The 22,988-nt window shown below is 39.4% G+C and overlaps 1 protein-coding gene across 2 annotated transcripts in view; it reads right to left on the bottom strand.

The window, feature by feature from the left end:
* Positions 1-960: 960 nt before the first annotated feature.
* Positions 961-22,988, bottom strand: part of LOC133805137 (protein SABRE) — a 35,209-nt gene continuing 13,181 nt past the window's right edge. The window contains exons 12-23 of one of the 2 annotated variants that reach the window (XM_062243236.1): positions 22,426-22,782; positions 22,128-22,246; positions 12,406-12,655; positions 12,001-12,225; positions 11,617-11,756; positions 6,172-6,244; positions 4,117-4,218; positions 3,825-3,998; positions 3,241-3,570; positions 2,987-3,154; positions 1,650-2,028; positions 961-1,541 (exon numbers count right to left, since the gene is read on the bottom strand). In XM_062243236.1, coding sequence (XP_062099220.1) covers positions 1,432-1,541; positions 1,650-2,028; positions 2,987-3,154; positions 3,241-3,570; positions 3,825-3,998; positions 4,117-4,218; positions 6,172-6,244; positions 11,617-11,756; positions 12,001-12,225; positions 12,406-12,655; positions 22,128-22,246; positions 22,426-22,782 — 2,427 coding nt within the window. In that variant the 3' untranslated portion in view covers positions 961-1,431. Of the gene's footprint in view, positions 1,542-1,649; positions 2,029-2,986; positions 3,155-3,240; positions 3,571-3,824; positions 3,999-4,116; positions 4,219-6,171; positions 6,245-6,348; positions 6,374-11,616; positions 11,757-12,000; positions 12,226-12,405; positions 12,656-22,127; positions 22,247-22,425; positions 22,783-22,988 lie in introns of those variants that run through there. The other variant, XR_009878858.1, reaches the window with a different exon arrangement.

Below are 22,988 nucleotides of genomic sequence, written 5' to 3'. Positions count from 1 at the left end.
TGATTAAAAAAAATTGTGAGACATAATTTTGACTCGTTTGTCAGTTTGAATTTTTTTTTTTTAATTTTGGTTTTTTTTAGAACTACGCATTTAGAATATGTAGAATCTTAAATTTGGTGTTTAAAACAACAAATTTGGTTGTTTTATACCATAACGAAGACTGAGACTTAAATAAATTAAAAAATTTGTTCTACACACTCTAAATTTAAGATTTTACTCATTTAGAACGTATAGATCTCAAAAATAAATACCAAAATTCAAAAGAAAAATCATCTCGAACCAATGTCAACCCAGTAAAAAGTTAAATCTTACCAAAGTTTTTATCAAATTTCATCGCAAACTATCTCAAAACCATCATTAAGCCAATTTAACATACTTTTTTTTGCCTACAAAATCAAGTTTTCATTGGCACCGTCGTTAAAACATCGTTAAACATTATTTTGGCCTACTAATCAAGTTCTGATGGCACCATCATCAAAGAATCACTAAGCATCATTTTTTATCTAAAAATGTCAAGTTTCATAGGACCACGGATAAATCATCGGTAAAATATTGATTATAATCAAAATTCTGTAATTTTTAAAGTTTCAGATTTTTTTGAAAAAAAAAAACCGCCAACAAAAACCAAAACATATTGTACATAATTGTTACGATCTGAGTTAGCAGTTGCTTTTCTTTTGAAAAAAAGGTGTTAAATTCATGTCAAATAGCATTACGCCATGGGCGTACTAATAAATGTTTCGATGGGTCAAATTATTTCAGAAAGAAATGTTTTGCGAACATTTGGGTCCCCGTTTGTGCTAAGGAGACCACCAAGATCTATATATACGTAAATATAAAAAAATAAATCTATAGAAATGAGAGGTAGCTCCTAATTTTTCATTGTTGGGGCAAATAAATAAATAAGATGATTGAAGGGACTAATAGACAACTGTGTCCTCTACAGTCTAACATTCAGGGTTTCATAGAAATGCAATTTATTGCATCTTATTCTATATATTTGAATGTATATACAAAGAAATGATATCCAGTGGCTGATTGAATTTTAGTAATCTTGTTTAATATTCCTCTGAACAAAACTATACAAAATTGAAAGTCAACTAGCTTCCTCTCCGCCATCAAAATTGAGCTCTAACTATGAGAGAATAGAGACTAGCTAGAAATCAACCCAGCAGCACTCGTGGTCAATCACCATTACCTGTGAGCTATACCCAGATGCTCCAAGTAGATACCCAATACGGGTTAGAATCCATCTCAATGAGTGATGCTCCCTCCAGCCTACTCCTATTGGAAGATAATCTGGAGAATAAATTCAACCTTTTTTACTCTAAGTGGAGCAGTGTTCTGAATGCTCGGTTTTTGTTCCTCACCGCCTCTTAAGGACTTTCTGAGAATCTGTTTCCAGTTCTGTTTCGATCCCAAGATGTTTGTCTAGTCATGAAAATCCTCGTAAGGTGAGGTTCCACTTGAAGAATCACTTTCAAAGGGAGTGGTTTCCCTTGGTGATGAGGGAAGTGATTCTTTCTGTTGAGAGGACGAAGCTGTAACAAAACAAGGTATGAACAAAATCAACTCAGTGTGGGTATGGAGGAATATTAGGAGGCAATCTTGCTTACGCTGGAAACATTATGTGCTCGGCTATCACAAACCTTTTTGTCCTCTAGAGCGGAACTTTTTTGTGTGGCGCCTGATAAGCCTCTTCGCCTTTGTTATTGTGAGTTGCCTAGCAAAGGGAGAGAACTCTGCATCACTTTCACTCCAATCACCTTGGAAATCAATTTCTGCTTCACCCCTCATTGTCCTCAGGACAAATGCCTTTGCCTTGCGACGTTGAGTATTGAATAGACCTCTAATGGAAGTGACAAATCCATCTCCTGCTCCATCACTTGGACGCTTAATCCAAGTCATTGGGTACTGATCAGATTTGCCTGCCTGACCTTCATTGTCACTAAAATTAAGATCACTATCGGGCACACTAGACCCAGTGGGTTCTCTCTGACTATGTGCTTTGTCTTTAAACTTCTTGCCCTGTAAAAATATAATTATGATAATTACGGATTTAGCTTGCTCAATTAAAATTGAAACTTTATAATTGCAAGTATGCCCTTAAAATTCATCATATAACATATTGAACGGTCATATATGATGATAGGCTGCACAGGATGTTCCCATTTAGAAAAGCAAATCATAACTGTTAAGGGATTACAGACATGTCCCTTGGAAATAGGAAGTAAACAAATTACAAAGAAATAAAATTATGATTGTCCCATTGGAATTTCCATTATGAATTCATTTCACCATACCAAGAAGAAACGACAAGCTAAGTACTTGGCATACTAAAATAAGGGACGTATATACTATATACCAAGAAGAATCAACAAGCTAAGTACTCAGCATACTAAAATAAGGGACGCATATTTAGGGTAGGACATTAATCCTGAGTAGAATGACCCATGAATGGTAATGTAACGAACGAGGTAAGATCATTAAATAAGAACAAAAATGTATCCATCTCAACATCAAAGTTTAGTACCTAATCTTAAGAGTTGATTTAAACATAATAATTAGCTTAAATTCAGAAAAGAGACAAAATCAATATCTAAAGGAATGACGCTATTCTGGCATACCAAGATAGCAATATACTTGGAAATAACAATAATGAAAATACAAGATAAACACCAATATTATTTTTTCATATTAATCTTAGGATTTCTTAAGGGCCCATATAAAAAGAAAGAGAGGAGAAAAATAAGACTTCATCATTTTTCCGCAAAATCCTATGCCGCAATCTCTCAATTTTTTTCTCAAAACCACATAACAAATTGATTCTTCATTTTAGCCTCAACCCAAACCACTTTGAGAGAGGAAAACCAAGTTATTATTATCATCTAGAGAGAGTTAAGCAAAGCAAACCTCCCAATGTTTGCAATAGGCAGCATAGACCATCAAAATATATGTAGAATGCAAACGTGAAATCATGACAAACCTGCATTCCTGTTACAGACTTTAAGACACCCCATATGATATGCTTCTTAACACGTGAGAATAATCTCCGCCAAGTCCCTGTAAACTCGGCACGGTGAAATGTATCCATTAGTAACTTAAGATCATTCACAACAAACCTTGATCCCTCGTAAGTAACCAACAGCTCAACCTGCATAGAAAGAATATCTATATATTATTGGAAAAGCTACATTAGAGTATCAAAAATGAAAGATTTGACACACATATAAAACCAACCTGGCTAATCTTAATATTATGAAACTCCATCATTTTTCGTGGCCTAGATCTTTTCTCCTCATGTGACTTTGCTACTTTTTTCTCTTCATGGGATGACCTACCAGTTTTGAGATTTTTGGGATCTTTAAGTTTATTCTTTAAGGATTCATCTTGTTGCTCCACAGAATCAAGTGGACCACTTTTGGAAGAAGAAATACTCTGCAAGACAAGCTCATTAGCAACAGACTCCGCCACAGTCTCTTCCCATGATCTATCAAAAGAAGAAGTTCTCCGTAAAGCTGGGGTTGACCCACTAACAATATTATCTGTTGGGTTTTGCAAGCTCAATGCCTGCACGTGGGTTTAGAAAAATAATTAGGAAATATCAAGTGTTGGTACTGAGAGCATTAAAGATTTATGGAAAACATTATCATATTTCCTAAGACATGCACTCTATCTTAGTATTAAAGATTTTTGGCAAACATTATCATATTTCCTAAGACATGCACTCTATAGACACAGAAGGTTTAATAGTGGCATCTGCAGATTTTACTCTCTGATTGAACCTCAACAACTACATGAGGGGAGGGACTTGAATAACTCACTTGACAAGAGTCAGATAGAAGAGAGGGTTGACTGCTGGATGACATAGAGACACTTGGTTTTGATGGGAACTCATTCTCTTTTGTTGTATGACTACTTGATGCAGGAGTCTCATGAGTTGAAGACCCTTTCTTAACACGTTTTGAACCAGCAGTTGTAGAAACCTTCCAGACTTCCTGCATTTGACAATGTGAATGAGCAATGGTTCCAGATTTATAACAAAATGCTTATTTTACAGCTTGACTTGCATTAAAGATATGAGGTAAATTTGATTCATGAAAGTCTCCAACAGACCTGCCGCCTCTGTGAATCTTGTTCTTCTTCAGGGAAGAAATATTCCCACATCATCCGGTACATGGTCTCCGTCAGATGGATTTTGAGGGGGTAAATCTCTACCTGTAGTGATCACAACAATGTGTAAAGCAAGCAACAACTGGTTCACAAAGCATGAATTTCCAGAAAAAAAAAAAAAGGAAATCCTCATTAGACATGTTCCACCTTTTTCACACAAAAGTCAAATTTTAATAAATAAATAAAAAAGCATGTTTCAGTATCAATGGTGGGAGGAAGAACAATTAAAAAACCTTGATTTAAACATCTATTACGGTAATCGTTGGCAATTCACATTAGTACAGTAAGATGAATTCAGAATCTATGGTTTATTAGGTGTTTTGCCTAGCTGGTCTCCTTTAGATGTAATGATTTCATTAATAAAACTCTAATAAATATAAGTATATATATATATAGGGAAATTCTATTGTAGGGGCTTCAAAAATATCCTCACCGGTGGGGCTCTTGTGTATTCCCGATCCGTTAACAGTTTTCGGCACGATTTTTTTTTATAATTGTGTATTTTGTAGTTATTTAGAACATCCTGCAAATCTTCATAAAATTACGAATAATTTACAGTGCCGAAGACTAGGTTCAATTTCCACGTGTATAAAAAAATTAATCACGAATGCAACAACCTGTTTTGAACCTAGTTTTCGCTACTATAAATTATTCGGAATTTTCTAAAAATTTGCACGATGCTCTAAATAACTATAATATACAGTCATAAAAAATAATTCACACCGAAAACTGTTCACGGATCGGGAATACACAAAAGTCCCACCGGTAGGGCTCTTTTTGAAACCCCTACAGTAGAATCTCCCTATATATATATATATAGAAAAAAAAATTATTGGGTAGTTTTCTTTTCTTTTTGAAAAAGAGAGGAAGACCACATGTACATGAGTGGCCTACTCTCACAATTTATAAAGAGCCTCAATTTATTGGGTAGTTATTGTTTTTAATCACTATTTATAGGTACTTTTAGTATTTTTAGTACATTACTAAGTTGCAACTCCATTTTTTTTACATGATGTTATATAATGTAGTTACAGGGGCCCTCCAAATTTTCAGGACATTTTAAATCATTTAAGATGCCTAAATCAGGATTTAAACAGCTTATTGCACGAGTGCTTGTTTTGATATTTATACGCGCGTGCAATAGGCTGTTTGAAAAATCTATAATTTACTTTGGACGTCACCACAGAACAATAATATCCGGGATCGCATAAAGTTGCTCCGCAAGCTCTTCTTATTCAGTGGAAGGGCCTCCCTGCCTTTAAGGCCACTTGAGAGGATTTTCCCACCATTCAATGTCAGTTTACAGATTTCCACCTTGAGGCGAAGGTGAGACTTTGGGCAGGGGTATTGATAGATCCCCATTACCTACACTTGCGCACATAGGCACCAAGGTGGACACAAGACCAACCCAGCCATGAGAAACGCATTTTCAACAGGCCCTAGTAGTGCTCTCCCAGCTGAGAGTTAGTCCCCGGGATTGGTGAGGTGGGTTGTTATTGAGTGTAGCATGGGATCAAGTAAGCTCTTGCTTTACTGGTTGGTTTTCTATGTGTTTTGTCTAGCCATTTGAGCAAGGTCTTGTAACCTTTTGGGAGAAACCAGGTTATCGATTTCCTGGATATCAATATATTTCCACACTTTCTTCTTCAATTTCCATGTTCTTGTGTGTTTGATATGTGCCTGTGCAAGTAATTCCTATTACAGAGGTTCGAGTCCCTCTTGGGTACTTACATAACACGATTGCTATAATTTCTTGTTCCTCAATTATTGTAGGCACAGGTAAGGAGCCAAATTTCAAAAACAAAAAAAAAAAGTTGGGGGTGTGGTGCAAAGTCAACTAGATGTTTTGTTGAACCAACACAGATATTCGTGTAACAAGCCATAGGCATACAAAATAGCTTGTTCCTCAACTCTCCATCACCTCCATATGTTTTGCGTCATATTCTCTCAAAACTAGAATGAGTAATGACAAAATGAAATGAACATAAAACTTGTTACCTGAAATTGTTCAAGGGGAGAATTGCCCTCCTTTGGAGCTCCCTGCCTTGCATCCACACGAAGCATAACTTTTCTGCACCAAAAATTTACAGCACATAACTTCATAAGAATTTTCTAATTATTACAAAGGCACCATTATTTCTGCACAAAAAAGGATGCAAGAATATAGAAACGCACCAATATTCCTGCATAAAAAAGGATGCTGAAAATATAGAAAAATGCAGTTAAGTAACAGGATGTTTACATCAGAAATAATATTTTATAGGCGACATTTTTGGTAGATCAATTTATACATATTTTGTGGTTAGTTTGAAGAAGCTACATAAATCTATAAGAGAACAGTAAAAATAAAATTTTACCAGAAAAAAGGAAAAAAAATCACATTTACACAACTCTTTATGCAAAATATCTAGACTATGAATGCTTTCAAAGCAAGAGTCAAGAATCCGCAATTCATTCATTAAACTATTAGAGCAACATAATACTCAGCTGGAGTTTTTGGATGAGAGGGTGGACTTGTTGAAGTCCGATTATCAGCGTGACTTGTTGGAGATGAGATCGGAAATTCAGCAAGAGTAGGATCTGCTCAAAACAGATGTGCAACGTCTCCCAGAGATTGAGAAGAAAATGGAGTTCATCATTCAACTGTTGCAAGCGTCAGGGAGGCTGACGACAACAGTGACGGCGGCGAGTGACGATCGCCAACGATGAGCAATGGATGGAGCTGCTTCGGCAACACCGACTCCACTCTCAGTTGATAATCGATCGGTTCCGGAGCCAACGAAGTTCGATTTAGATGTGTGGCCACCGTGTGGAAGGGATTATCAACTGCCTCGGATGGAGCTGCCCTTGTTTTCTGGGGACAATCCTGATGGGTGGGCATTTTGGGCTGAACGGTATTTTTTGTTGAGCCAGTTGACTGAGGCACACATGTTAGAGACTGCCATTATTGGATTAGAGGGGGATGCCCTTACATGGTTCCAATGGGAGAACCAATGCCGACTGATTACGTCGTGGGCTACGGGGAAGCATCTTCTTCTCCGATTTTGGGCGGTACCGATTGGATCAATGTCCGAAGAGCTCTTGTTGATACAGCAGGATTCGACGGTCAAAGACTATCGCATGCGCTGGGAAACTTTGGCTTCTCGGGTACCCGATGTGCCCGAACACATAATGGAAGGGAGTTTCGTCAAAGGCTTGAAGGAAGAAATCAAAGGGCCTCTCCATATTCTCCAGCCCGTGGGCCTAGCCCAAATCATGGAGATTGCACAAAGGATTGAAGAAGGTCAGGAATTGCTTGCTACGAGCCCAATTAAGTGGGTCCATCATTCCAAACCCAACCCTATTGCACTGCCTAGGCCCATGTATAGCCCAGTTCTTGCAAAATCGTTCATCACTAGCCCCATCGCTACATCGACTTCTCTAGCTACCATATCGGCAACCTCGACGAAGACCACCAGGCCGCCCAATGTAAAAAATTCCATCAGAGCCATGAGTGTGAACAGAAGAGCCTCCAAGTCATGTTACTCATAAACAAAGAGGAGTTGACTATTTCCATGGAGTCCCCACCACCTACGCCGGATTCTTCTTCTGAGAGTGCGGCTGAGGAGACCTAGTGACCATATCTCTTAACTCACTGGTGGGGATAACGTCAGCACATACAATGAAATTGGCGAGGCATAATGGGCAACAACCGGTAAAGGTCCTCATCGACAGCAGAGCGACCCACAATTTTATTTCGATGGATATCGTTAAAGCTACAGGCATGCCAATTACGTCTATTACATGCTATGGGGTCTTATTAGGAGCAGGCGGCAAGATGCGCACAGAGGGGCTTTTCCACCAAGTAGAGTTGGATTTGGGTGCTCTAAGGGTCGTCACTGATTTTCTACCCGCTGGAGCTAGGTGGTGCGAATGTCATATTGGGTATTAAGTGGCTGGAAACTTTGGGCAATATGCTGGTGAATTGGCGCACGATGGTCCTGAAATTTGAGGTGGGTGGTCAGTGGGTAACCTTGCAAGGTGACCCGAGCTTATGCAAATCGCAGATATCGCTCAAGGCAATGATACACACAGTGCAACAAGAAGGACAGGGTTTTTGGTTGAGTTGGGCATACACTCTGCTAAGGTTGAAGCTAAGGATGAGACCGAGACAACACAGGTATCAGGTTTACTACAAAAGTATGACGCGATCTTCCATATGCCAGGGGGTTTGCCTCCACACAGGGTTAAGGAGCATGCCATTTGTCTATGGGACGGGGCTAGCCCTATTAGTGTTCGTCCTTATCGCTATGCCCAAGTTCAAAATGATGAAATAAATAGAATGGTTGATGGCTGAAATGCTACAAGCGGGTATTGTACAGCTTGGTACTAGCCCCATTTTGTTGGTCAAGAAGAAAGATGGGAGTTGGAGATTTTGTGTGGATTAGAGGGCTTTAAGCAGGAGACGGTGGCTGATAAATTCCCAATTCCAATGATCGATAAGTTACTTGATGAGTTACATGGAGCAGCAGTATTTTCTAAGTTGGATCTTAAGTCGGGTTATCATCAAATCCGAGTGTGTGCTAAGGATGTGGAGAAGACTACATTTCGAACACATGAAGGTCATTATGAGTTCTTGGTGATGCCCTTCGGCCTCACCAACGCACCAGCCACTTTCCAAGCCTTGATGAACGAGGTATCCTGCGATTTCCTGCGCAAGTTTGTGTTGGTCTTCTTCAATGATATTCTGATTTATAGTCCCACAATAGAAGTACATTTGCACCACTTGGAGATGGTTTTGGCTCGGTTACAGGAGCATCAGCCAACCCGGCTAAGTTGGCTGGTATGGAAGAGTGGCCCATTCCAAGGTCGTTGAGGGAACTCCGAGGATTTTTGGGTTTAACGGGATATTACAGGAAATTTGTTTAAGCATATGGTCAGATTGCTCGGCCACTTACAGATCAATTGAAGAAAGATGCTTTTGGCTGGTCCCCCGAAGCTCAAGAGGCCTTCAACAGCCTTAAACAAGCTATGTGTTCGGTTTCGGTATTAGCATTACCCGATTTCTTCACTTAATTTGTGTTGGAGGCTGACACATCAAGGTCAGGTTTAGGGGCGGTGTTGATGCAAAACCAGCAGCCCATCGCTTATTTTAGTCAAGTTTTATCCCCACGGGCACGCTCCAAGTCGGTGTACAAAAGAGAGTTGATGGCAATTGTTTTAGCTATCCAAAAGTGGCGCCCTTATTTTTTGGGTAGGAAGTTTTTGGTTTGATCGGACCAAAGCAGCCTGAAGTATTTGTTGGAGCAACGACTGGTGGCCACAAAGCATCAAAAATGGCTCACTAAGTTACTCGGCTGTGCTTTTGAGATTCAGTATCGACCCGGCTTGGAGAACATGGCAGCAAATGCACTTTCACGTGTGTATCAGGATATTTCACTAGCTACCATTTCAATTCCTTCCCTCATCTCCAAGCTCATGTTATGGCTGACCCCACATTGTCCAAGTTGATTCAGGAGTTGCCGAGGGGTCAAGACAAGATAGGCTACTCGTTCGTTCAAGGATGTTTGAAGTACTAAGGTTGTCTAGTTATACCAGCTTCTTCGCCTTTTATTACGCCTTTATTATAGGAGTATCATGGCAGCTCCGTGGGGGGTCATTCGAGGGAGTTCAAGGCATTCCAAAGATTAGCAACAACAGATTTATTTTGGGTGGGAATGCAGAAAGACGTTCGGAAGTTCGTCGCTGAGTGTGTTGTGTGCCAGTAGCATAAATACCTTGCTCAGTCACCCGCCGGTCTATTGCAACCTCTCCCTATACCTGAGCAAATTTGGGAGGATAGTTCTATGGATTTCATCGAGGGGCTGCCACTCTCCAGTAGTTTTGATTCGATCCTTGTGGTAGTGGATCATTTAAGTATGGACATTTCACTCCACTTAGACATCCTTATTCTGCAGAAACCGTGGCTACAGTATTTGCGCGCGACATTGTCAAACTCCATGGCATTCCACGTTCCATAGTATCCGACTGTGACAAGATCTTTCTGAGTTTGTTTTGGAAAGAGTTGTTTCGCTTCCAAGGAACCATGTTGAAGCATTGTACAGCATCATCCGCAATCCGATGAGCACATTGGCTACCTTGGGCTGAGTTTTGGTAGAACACCTCATACCATACCGCTGTCGGGATGACTATTTTTCGAGTTGTGTATCATCGAGATCCTCCACCAGTTGTTCGTTTCGCCCATAGTAGTACTTTCGTTTCAGCAGTGGAGCAACAACTTCAAGCACGGGATGATGTGTTAGAGTTGCTCAAGATGAACATGCAGCGAGCTCAGCAAAAGATGAAGGCGCAGGCAAATAGGAAACAAAGAGATGTCCACTTTGAGGTGGGCGATCGGGTGTACGTAAAGCTTAGACCCTATCGCCAAAAAAAAGTGGCTAAACGCAGAAATGAGAATTAGCTCCTCGGTTCTTTGGTCCTTTTCCAGTTCTAGCTCGTGTGGGGACTGCAGCTGCATTCAGCTACCCCAGGATGCAGCCATCCATCTTGTATTCCATGTTTCATTGCTGCGGGCTGCTTTTGGACCTCACCAACAAGTTTCGAATCTGCCTTCTGGGTTAACAGCAGAGATGGAGTGGTCTCTTGAACCTGAACGAGTGTTAGATATACGCCTAGGGACACATAAAGTGCAGCCACAGTCCCTCATTCAGTGGACGAACCTGCCACCATTTGAAGCGGCGTGGGAGGATTTCAGCACAGTTTAGGACCAATTTCCTCGTTTTCACCTTGAGGACAAGGTGAGACTTTGGGCAGGGGGTATTGATAGGCCACCACTCACCTACGTGTACACAAGAAAAAGGAATGGAATGACAGGTCAGCAGGAGAGCAAGACCCACTAGGGGATAATTAGTTAGAAGGCTCGGCTAGGAGCAGGAATTGTGTAAGGAATGACCAAGAGGTTTTGGGGCACTTATTGTGCTACTGAGTGGGGGAAACAAATACCAAGGGAAGGGCTATTTGTAGGGTGTGAGTTGTACTCCTCTGGGAGAGACCCAAGCTCTCGAATTCCTGGCTATTTTCAATACAAACTGAATTGAATCTTCCATTCTCCTTTGTTCTATCTGCTTGTTCTAACCATTTGTGACAGGAAGTTTCTATCAGAAGTGACACAAATTTACACACAATATATAAAAAAAATTATGAAGATTAATTTGTGTGAAAAACACATTACAGAATATTATCAGAAATTCATTTTTTGACCTGAAACAATTAATAGACATTAAAACAACGAATAATCAACTTCAGCAAGAAATCATAATCCACATGATTTTATGCTGGTTCAACAAAACTAACTAAAGGAAAAGAAATTAACAGAAAGGAGAAGATATAGAAAGACAGATCAGTTGAAAATAGCAACTAACTGGCACCATTCGAGTAGTAGTCAAAAAAAAAAAAGGTTCGTACTTTCCCCATTCTGGTGGAGGATTCCATGCTGATAAAAGCATATCTGACTTGACGTTGGGCAGGCAATTTCTGACAACAAAATATTTAGTTGTGAATAGAGCAACCCCAACATCCTTGTAATCTCGGTCAAAGTCATAAATCTGTATTATGGGAAAAAAGAGAACTACATCACACTAACTTTTAAATGCTACCCCCAGAAGGGAAACAAAATAAAGAGAAAGAAACCATCAAAGAAGAGTCAATTACAGCACCATAAAGACAAACAATTAAGCAAATATACAGTACAAAAAACTATACCGACCATCTTGCTGAAAAAGGAAAAACATATTCAATAAAATGAAGCCATAAAAAAATAAATAAATAAAATGAAAAAGGTTAGCTTACCATGTCATTTATCTCAGCTTCAGCAAAAGATTTACCATCAACAAGCATGCTCCAAACCACTTTGTTAATTCGCAGAGATATACGCATAGCATATGATGGACTTTTGTTCTTCTCCTTTTCCATAAGTCGTAGTTGAGCAGCTTTCTGTAGAGCCATCCTCAATGATGCAGATGCTGCCTTCCTAGATTTTTGGGCATTAATAAGCTCTATCTTTAGTCCTTGCACCTGGGGTAGTGAAACTCATTATACTTGTATTCTATTTCGCATCTAATAAAAAAGACAATATCTACAAAATGGTACAATCATGATTTTCTACTGCACATATCAAATTTACTAAAGTATCGTCAATTATTTCATCATGTAAAAAGGAAAATTATGCCTTAGATGAAGAAAACAGAGAGATACCAGAGTGGACCTTGCACCAGTAATCATCCAAAGATCCCCCTCCTTCTCTGGGTATAGGTCTCCAGAATTCTCACATCGGGTAGACAATTTCCTAATATCATTGAGAATCAACTTTTGCTCTCGCTCTTTCTGCTCAAGATGAACTTTTGCAAGCTCCACCTCTTCAACACCATCAGGAACCACCTCATCTGCTTCCTCCTCAACATCTTCATCATCTTCAGCAGGAAATGAAAGGCTACTTTTACGAGGCCTAAAAATTTTGCTCAGAAAATTAGAAGACTTAGAAAATACATATCAAACATCACATGAAAACTATCAATACAAAGCTCTATATGTACTTGATTAGTAACAATTTTTAATTTGTTTTGATGAAAAACGAAATTAATATTATATTAAAGAAACACCAACACATATACTCACAAAACTCAAAAAACTGACAAAACTGTTTAAAACTTGAACAGACAAAATTACATCAAACAATTCCATTCCCTTAACAAGTCAGAAAAGGAAAGCAAGGAAAAACTTCGACAGTCTTTAACCGAATAGCAACACACAACTTAATTCTTTCCCATCAGATTTTTTATCACATCAGAGTTATAAAGTAGATGCCAGATTTGGAATCTGGTCCAAAATGTTAAGAAATTAACGATCCTCCAGCTGAAGTTGTAGGAAAACATGATAAGTGTTCAGTTTAACATATATCAACCTCAAAAATATTTTGCAGAAATAATCTAAATGATTAGTTAGTGTTTTCCAGCTCATTAGTTAGTGTTTTACAGCTAAGGTGTAATTAATGTAAATTAGTTTATACCTAGAATATACATTTTGCACTCTACTAATTTAAAGGCTATTCCTTTAGAAATGAAAATAACAATCAAAAGTATATTTTTCTACATGGTATCAGAGCTTCTAAAAAAATTAGGATTTGGTACTCTTGAGGTTCAAATCTTAGAAAACTATTTTGGAGTGGTCTTCTATTCTCACCTCCGACCCAAGGAGTTTGCCCAGCCTCCAATCGGCGCAACCCCAAAATCCGGTGCCCACTATAGCAGCGCGTGGCCCCACGCATCGCCTCCAGCCGCTGCCCTCTCCGCCACGCGCCGGCGCGTGTTGGCGCGTCCATCCTCTGGCGGCCATTTTTTCGACTTCCTTCATCTGTGGTTCTCCTCACCTCGGCGTGTTTTTGCCCTTGCTATCCTTTCTTGGTTTGTTCAGATTTTTTTTCGAACCATTGAAAATCAACCATGGTCACTTCTCGAACTAATCCCAACACCACTTGGTACGCTATAATGGGTGCTCAACGTGACACATTCCCTTTCACCACAAATCAGATTGCTGAACTCCATAGGTTACTCAAGTCGACTTCCGCACCAGATCTGCACTCCAGGATTTTTCTCCACTCCAAACACTCCTGCTGCGTTTAATGCTCAAACTTCGCCATGGATCATCGACTCTAGCGCAACTGACCACATGACTGGTCAATCTCATCAGTTCATTACTTATAGTCCTTGTTCAGGAAGTAGTAAAATAAAAATTGTTGATGGCTCTCTATCAATTGTGGTTGGTAAAGGTTCCGTTTATCTCCTCTCCTTACTCTTAAAGATGCCCGTCTCCCGTGAGTCTGAACCAGTGACAAATCCCAATGTAAGTGATTCTTTGAGTCCAATTTCATTTGATTCTAATCCTAGTTCGAGTGTGATAGAATTAGATCTGTCCATTGCAAAAAAAGAGCGAGGAATTGTACTTTACATCCTATACCTAAGTATGTGTGCTACAGCAAACTCACACCAAAATCCAACACCTTTGCTGCCAAAATTGAGGAAATAATTATTCCAAAGAATATTGATGAAGCTTTGTCCATTCCTGAGTGGAAGAACGCGGTTGAAGAGGAAATAGGGGCTTTGGAAAAAAATGCTACCTGGAAAATAGTTGCTAAGCCAAAAGACAAGCATATGGTAGGATGCAAGTGGGTATTCACAGTGAAATACAAAGATGATGGTACTATGGAAAGATACAAGGCGAGACTGGTTGCAAAGGGGTTCACTCAAACTTACGGGGTGGACTACACAGAGACATTTGCACTAGTGGCAAAACTAAACACAATAGGAATTCTCCTATCAATAGCTGCTAATCTTGATTGGTCATTGCAACAACTTGATATTAAGCAAGCCTTTCTAAGAGAAAATTTAGAGGAAGAGGTCTATATGAAGATTCCTCCTGGCCTCGAAGGAAAATATGGAAAAGAAACAGCATGTCACTTAAAGAAATCTTTCTATGGCTTAAAGCAGTCACCACGAGCATGGTTTGAGAGGTTCAATCAAGTGATCAAGAAGCATGGGTACAAACAAGGTCAGTCGGATCATATTGTATTCTTCAAACAATCACAAGATAGTAAGATAGTAATTCTTATTATCTATGTTGATGATATGATTCTAACTAGAAATGAACTTAATGGAATGGAGGAGCTTAAAAGACTACTAGCCCAAGAATTTGAGGTAAAAGATCTTGGTCAGATGAGATACTTTTTGGATATGGAGTTTGTCAGAACCAAGCAGGGGATTTCAGTCTCTCAACGTAAGTATGTTATTGATCTACTCAGAGACTGGTATGCTCAGATGTAAACCAGCAGCAACACCATTGGAACCCAAGGGGAAGTACAAGAAGAAAGAAAAGGAGAAAACCTATAGACAAAGGGATGTATCAACGACTAGTGGGAAAATTGATCTATTTGTCTCACACCAGACCTGACATTGCCTTTGCAGTTAGCTTGGTCCGTAAGTATATGCACAACCCTTTAGAAGAACACTTGGAGGCAGATTACAGGATATTACGGTATCTAAAGAAGACACCTGAAAAAGGTCTGTTGTTCAGAAAAAATGGAGAAAGAGGCATAGAAGCTTTCACTGATGCAGATTGGGCGGGTTCAATTGAGGACAGAAGATCAACATCTGGATATTGTACCAAGGTATGGGGAAACCTTGTTACTTGGAGAAGCAAGAAACAACATGCTGTCGCAAGAAGCATTGCTGAAGCTGAGCTAGCTCTTGCTCAAGGAGTATATGAATTGATCTGGATCAAACGAGTTCTTGAAGAACTACAACTTCAAAGAGCAAATCTTTTGAAACTATACAACGACAATAAATCATCTATTTATGGAATGTATGATGATTTGGGAGGCTAGCCAAATGTATGATGATCGAATCATAATCTGGTGCAAGAACAAAGAAGAGATGGAGAGTTTGATGAAATTGCACAAGACTATAATACTGGGTACGGGGGGCACGGAGGTCTCTTTTAGGAGATGGTCATTTGAAGAACAAAACAGAGATATTAAAATAGAATGCAGGAGGTCTTGGATTGGTGTTGAAGGACTATCTCTGAATTTATGGAATATTAAGATCATGAGGAAAATTGGTGACATGTGTGGAGGATTGCTAGACGTGGAGAAGGATACAGCAGAAAAAACGTACTTAAATCACTTGAGACTCAAGATGGAAGGGGATAAAGAGGGTTTTATACCTAAAAACATTCGACTCCAGTATGAGGGTTCTGAATTTTCTTTAAAATTATTCAGACTTAATGATTGGGGTTATAGATTTCATGGATTTCTCAACACAATACGGCAGGAAGAGGGTGATATATTAGGAGCTGGGTTGATTGGCGACTATGGTGGGGAAAAGGTCGACCGAAAATAGGCTCCAGTACCGCTTGCAGGTGGAGCGGCTATTGTCGGCGGCAAGGAGTCTGGTGAGGAGAAGACCGAAGGGCTTCGGAATGCAGAAATCGTAGGTGTAGGCGTAGATGTCGAGGTCGAGCTAGGAGAGACCCAGGATTTTGAGATGCAATCATCAAGCATAAAGGGGCGGCGTCTATTCCCTGCAGAATCGAGTGGGGGAATCAAGGAGGTTTCAAACAAAGAGCTGCAGCTTTGCACGACTTCAGAGAAACTCAGGGGGGAGAAGACGATTAGTCTCCACAGGGTTTTCAATCGCATTTATTGCTCACTCTGTTTAAAGGAACCGGAGCCTAGGTTTTATATAAATTTAAATATAAACCAGAAAGATTGGGACCAAATGGACTCTGGGCTTGGTGGGCCCTTATTCATTTTCTGGAATCTAGAAAGGAGAGTTGGAGAATAGAGGATCGGGCCATTAGGGGAATGAACTCATTTAAAATAAATAAAGAACCAAGGTGGGAGATAAGGGGGTGCCAACGTGGCAGCAAGGAAAGGCAGCTCCATGTTGCTGAGGTGTCAAATGTAGAGTGGTCCAATATTCCCCAATTAAGAATGGCTCAAAAAGAAAGGGAGCAGATGGATTTAGTGAGGGGTTTTTTTATTAACAGTTTCAGGAAAATGAGCCCGAAGGTTAGGTTAGCTTTTTCAAAGGCAGCAATAAGTTATTGGTTTGAGTTTGTCAACACAGCAAAGAAAAAAAAGAATTCAGTCCTGTTAAAAGATGGAACAATACTAGAAAACGAGGAGGAAAAGGTAGAAGGACAGCTGATTGTTTATAGAAGGAAAAAGAAAAGTAGTCCTAAGGGGGGTAGGATGAACCCGTACATAATGAAAAATAATATGGAATGCAATATAGAAGAAATGGAAAGGATTGAAGATTTTCAAGAGGATGGTATGAATGATGACAGCTCGGAGGGGGGTAGTTCAGAGGAGGAAGATGATTACTCTGTAATTCCTACAAAGAGAGTAGAAGAGATTTTACCAGATTTGAGAAAGCTATGGAGTAATGGAGAAATGGAAGAGATGGGGGATAATATATCCTTGGAGCACAGATCCTCTAACGGTTTTATGAGGGGGGAATCAAGGAAAGAAAGTACGGAGAAAGGGAGAATGGAGCCAAGTCAGAGTCCCGAGAATGATTGGAGTAAGGTAGCTGAATCTTTGAATGAGTTGGGGATGAAGGTGATATTTCAGAATTCAAGGAGGAATAGGGAACTGAGAAAATTGGCATGTAACATAAATTATGATAACAACTCTAAGAAGAAAGGGGGGAAGGGGACTACAGATAAATGAAGATCTTGACATGGAATGTGAGGGGAAGTGGGGCAGCTGAGAAACGAAAGAATATTAAGGCTACGATTTGCAAGATTAATCCGGATTTTATTGTGTTACAAGAAGTCAAAAGGGAGTTGGTGAACTGAAAATTTGTTGGAAGCATTTGGAGGTCTAGATTTAAAGCATGGTCTCTACTACCAGCCATGGGGAGATCAGGAGGTACTCTAATTGTTTGGGATTCGAGAAAAATTAAAGTGTTGGACTCTTTAGTAGGAGAGTTTTCTATATCGGTACTTATTGAAGCTGAGGGAAAGGAGCCTTGGTGGTTTTCAGGAGTCTATGGACCTAGTAGATACGACGAGAGAGCTGCTTTTTGGGATGAGATGGCAGGCTTAAGTGCTATATGTGGTGATAAATGGTGTTTAGGGGGTGATTTTAATGTAGTTAGAAGGCTAGAAGAGAAGTTAAACAGTAAGACAGTAACCAAAAGTATGAAGTTGTTTGATGATCTAATAAGACAGCTGAGACTCGTTGATCCCAAGCTGAATAATGGTCAATTTACATAGTCAAATTTTAGACAGCACCCAATTTGTTGTAGATTGGACAGATTCCTGTTTTCTAGCAGATGGAATGAGATATTCCCTTTTGTTAGGCAAGAGGTACATGTTAGAATTGTTTCAGATCATAATCCGGTTGTTTTGGACTCCAACCCACCCAAGTGGGGGCCAAGTCCCTTCCGGTTTGACAATATGTGGCTGGAACACAGTTCTTTTAAGAAGGAATTTGCAACTTGGTGGAAGGATGATGGAGAAAAGTTTGGGACAGAATACAACTTTAGGGAAAGACTAAAAATAATCAAAGAGAAGGTGAAGGAGTGGAGCATTAAGGAATTTGGAAGCAAAAAGATTCTAAAACAAACAATAGAAAGGAGAATCTCTGAGTTGGATAGTTTGGAAGGAAGTGACTGCTGGAGCTTACAACATATGGAAGAAAGGAGATCACTTAAGAAAGAATGGCAACAATTGCTTTTTGAAGAAGAGAGGAAATTGGCTGAAAGCTAAATACAAGTGGGCAAAAGAAGGGGATGCAAACTCCAAGTTTTTCCATCGTTTGCTAAATGCCAGAAAGGCCAAAAATTTCATATCCAAAATTGAAAGGGAGGATGGGGTAATATTGGAAAAAGAGAACGAGATAGTAGATGAAATCACTTCTTTTTATAAAAATTTGTATAGATCAGGACACCGAGAAGTGATCGGAATCGAGGGTATTGAGTGGAAGGCAGTCCCGGACTTCCTAGTTTCACATCTGGAAAGACCGTTTGAAGAAGAGGAAGTGAAAAAGGCAGTGTTTGAATGTGATGGGGACAAAGCTCCAGGTCCAGATGGCTTCTCAATGGCAGTATACCAGAGGAATTGGGATATTTTAAAAGGGGATGTGATGAGGGTGTTTAAAAGGTTTTCAGAAGATGGTATTATCCAAAGGAATTTGAACGAGACATACATTTGCCTTATTCCCAAAAACTGAATAGCTGTAAGATAAAGGATTATAGGCCGATAAGCCTAACTACAAGCTTGTACAAGATAATTTCTAAAGTATTGGCTATCAGGCTTCGAGGGGTATTGGATGACACTATTTCTGAAACTCAGTCTGCTTTTGTGGAAAATAGACAGATTTTAGACTCGGTCTTGGTGGCAAACAAGGCGGTAGAGGAATATAGAAGCAAAGGACTAAGTGGTATAGTTTTCAAAATAGACTTTGAGAAAGCTTATGACTATGTTGATTGGGAATTTTTAGACATGGTACTAGCAAAGAAAGGATTTGGCCATAATTGGAGGAAGTGGATAAAAGGTTGTGTATCCTCAGCATCCTACTCTATATTTATAAATGGAAGACCGAGAGGAAAGATCTATGGGGAAAGGGGGCTAAGGCAAGGGGACCCGTTATCACCTCTTCTATTCATTTTGCTAGTGGATGTACTTGGTAGGATGGTAGACAAAGCTATTGACTCCTCTTTGTATAATGGTTTTCTTGTGGGGAGGGAAAAGGTATCGGTAAGTCATTTACAATTTGCAGATGATACGATATTCTTCATTAAAGACGAAGGTACAGTCCAAAAGTTACTTGATATTCTAAAGACTTTTTGCTCTGCATCCGGGATGAAAATCAACATGAGTAAAAGTCAAATTTTGGGTCTGAACATGGTGGAGGAGGTGGTTGATTCTTTGGCGAGGTCGGTAGGGTGTGAAGTGGGTCAGTGGCCCTTGAAGTACTTAAGGCTGCCTTTGGGGGGGAATCCTAATAAACAAGCGTTCTGGGAACCGGTTGTAGCAAAATTTGCGAAAAGATTAGATGGGTGGAGGGGCGCGTACTTGTCTCGAGGGGGTAGACTAACTATTATTCAATCTGTGTTATCATCCCTACCAACTTACTTCCTTTCATTGTTTAGAGCACCCAAAACTGTTATCATCGCCCTTGAAAAGATGATGAGGGATTTCCTTTGGGAAGGGGGTGATCTGGATGGGGGTGAGCATCTGGTGGCTTGGGAAAAGGTGTGTAAACCTCTTTTTCTAGGAGGGCTAGGTATTGGGCAGTTGGAAGCAAGAAATAAGGCTTTTTTGATGAAGTGGCTGTGGCGATTCCCGTTGGAAGACAAGACCCTTTGGTATAAGGTGATCAAATGTAGATATGGGAGAGCTGATAACTTCTGGGATACGAAAAGAGGGGATTCTCTGTCGTTTAGAGGACCATGGAAGAGTATTGCAGCAATGTATGATATATTCCTGACTAGGGTCCGGTTCAAGGTTGGTAAGGGGAATAGAATCAGATTTTGGGAGGATGTTTGGGTGGGTGATGAAGCCTTTATGAGACTATTTCCTGATCTTATGCAGATTTCTAATGGGAGACAAAAGAGTGTAAAAGAAATGGCGGGTGGGGGAGAAGGCTTCTCAAGATCTAACTCTGGATGGGACTTTCAGTTCAAAAGACACTTGAGAGAGTGGGAGGCCCCCCATTTAGTAGGCCTGCTTCAGCTTCTTGAACAGAAACCAATTCTTGATGTGGTGGATGACTCTAGAATTTGGTCTCCTGGGACTAATGGTATTTTCTCTTGTAAAAGTGCCTTTCAAAGTTTAGTCTCATACCAGTATACTTCACAAGGAAATTGGGCTAAGTTGCTGTGGAAAGGTTGCGCTCCATCTAGAATCAAAGTGTTTGGTTGGCTGTTAGCTTTGCAAAAGGTAAACGTTCACGAGGTAATGCAAAAGAGAAGGCCTTTCCAGGTGTTGTCTCCGGGCTGGTGTGTCTGCTGCAAGAATGCTGATGAATCTCTTTCACACCTATTTCTTGAGTGTCCTTTTAGCCAAGGTCTATGGAATAGATTACTGAGAGAATTTGGATTAAGCTGGTGCATGCCAAAGAAATGTGCTGAGCTCTTGTTTTGCAAGATAGCTGGGGGGGAAGAGGTCTGCTAGATTATGGACAGCTACAGTATTGGCTATCCTTTGGGCAATATGGCTAGAAAGGAATGGCAGAATTTTTTACAATATAGAAAAGAAGAGTGTAGAGGTGTGGGATAAAGTTAAATTTTGGGTTGCAACATGGGTCTATAGGACAAAATACTTTAAAAATCTTTCATTTCAAGATCTCCATAGAGACTGAGGTTGTATTTTATCCTTTGATATTGCCCATGATTAGAATCTGATCTGATTTATAACTTGTACTTTGTTCTAGGTATTGGTTTTTCTCTGTAATGATCCTATGGTTTTCCTCCGCCTTAAGTGAGGGTTTCTAATGAAATTTGGGGGTCAATCATTGATTGACCTTGTCTCTTTTTCAAAAAAATAAATCATCTATTAATATAGCATACAATCTGGTTCATCATAATAGAACCAAACATGTGGAGGTCGACCATCATTTCATAAAACAAAATTGAAGAAAAAAAAACTTTGTGTCGTTTATGTGCCAAGCAAACAAGCCGCTGATTTGCTAACAAAAGATTATCAAAAGAAAGCTTTGATGAGCAAGTGTGCAAGCTCGGCATGTAGGACTTGTATGCACCAGCTTGAGGGAGGGTGTAGAAATAATCTGAATTATTAGTTAGTGTTTTACAGCTAAGGTGTAATTAATGTAAATTGGTTTATACCTAGAATATACCTTTTGTACTCAGCCTATTTAAAGGCTATTCCTTTAGAAATGAAAATAACAATCAAGAGTATTTTTCTACATATTTTCTATCTAAATGACATTTAATAACTACCACTTATTTCCCTAAAAGCTAATTGGAGAACAAACAAGTTCAACTTGCAAGAAAATTGTAAATCAAATCTTTAACACAGCATTCCTGTATAACAATGTAATATTAATGATTATATTGTTTGAAGCAAAGCCAACAAAAAAGCTGAAGTTTCCATACCTCATAAAGGAATGTTATATAGACTGAAAGGCTAACTTGACTAATATAAACAACCAACCTTACGTTATAACAACCATTTCTTAGCCTGATTGGTAACGTCTTATCTCTAATGTTAAGGGTAAGGTACAAAACACCCCAACCCTTACTAAAATAAGATATTGTCAAGATGTAGCATACACACACACCAAAAAATAAAATGCAAGAAGACACCGTACATACAAAAATGAAGCATGGAGGATTAATGTGCATCTACTAAAGCATTATATAAACAATGAGACCAAAAGCAATTTAACTTCTTACTTAGGAAGACGGGCAAAAAGAAGATTTGTCAAGACATCCAGCATAACCTGAAATTGGCGTGAAGTCATTGTGGCCGTAATATTACGAGAATTAAAAGTGAGCTCTTTCAAGGGCTTCACCTGCACAACAAATGAAACATAAAATGTAAATATGAGTAAGAAAAAAAAAATGTGTTCAAGGGACAATACAACTAGGGACAACATTCAAAGAATAAAAACATAAACCAAATATTTTTAACAAATATACATTAATCTACAGGATTCAACAATACCCAAATGAAAAGGTCTCGTTAGTTTACCTTTAGTTCTGGAGTCCCACCTTTGTGCCTTGTGTACCTAAAATACATATCACAAGGCATAAATACTCTCTCAAGAAGAGCACCAGTACGCTTTACTTTAGGAGAGCTTCTAAGAATTTTGGGAAGCCACTGCAACCCAGCCCCAGGATCAACATCAGTAGGGGCCACATGAGCCTGAACATGCTCCAACATCACTGAGAATTCCATGCGCTTCCATGTCATTTCAGGTTCACACTCTGGAATATGGAGATTTCCACTACCAAGTGCTTGCTCAATCATCTCAAAGCCAACGTGAAGCACTGAATGAAATGAACGGGCTAAAACACGACCACTGACAGCAGCAAGCAAAAATCTACCCTGTTTTGCATGTAGAGAAAACCTAAAGATGTCAGTACTTGCAATGATGAGCCTATTTTTTTCCAAAAAAATAATCAAAATTTTGAAAAATAAAATAAAATTACTTTCAAAATTTATTTAAACATTTTTTTTAAATATAGTCTAATCATGTTTTGTTATTACTCTCTTAATACTTTTTCACTTCACTTTCCCTTTCATCGCTCTCT

The sequence above is a fragment of the Humulus lupulus genome, chromosome X, assembly GCF_963169125.1.
Source record: "Humulus lupulus chromosome X, drHumLupu1.1, whole genome shotgun sequence".
Lineage (NCBI taxonomy): Eukaryota > Viridiplantae > Streptophyta > Magnoliopsida > Rosales > Cannabaceae > Humulus > Humulus lupulus.
Note: the sequence above shows the minus strand (reverse complement) of the source record. Positions and strands in the feature narration are given on the sequence as shown.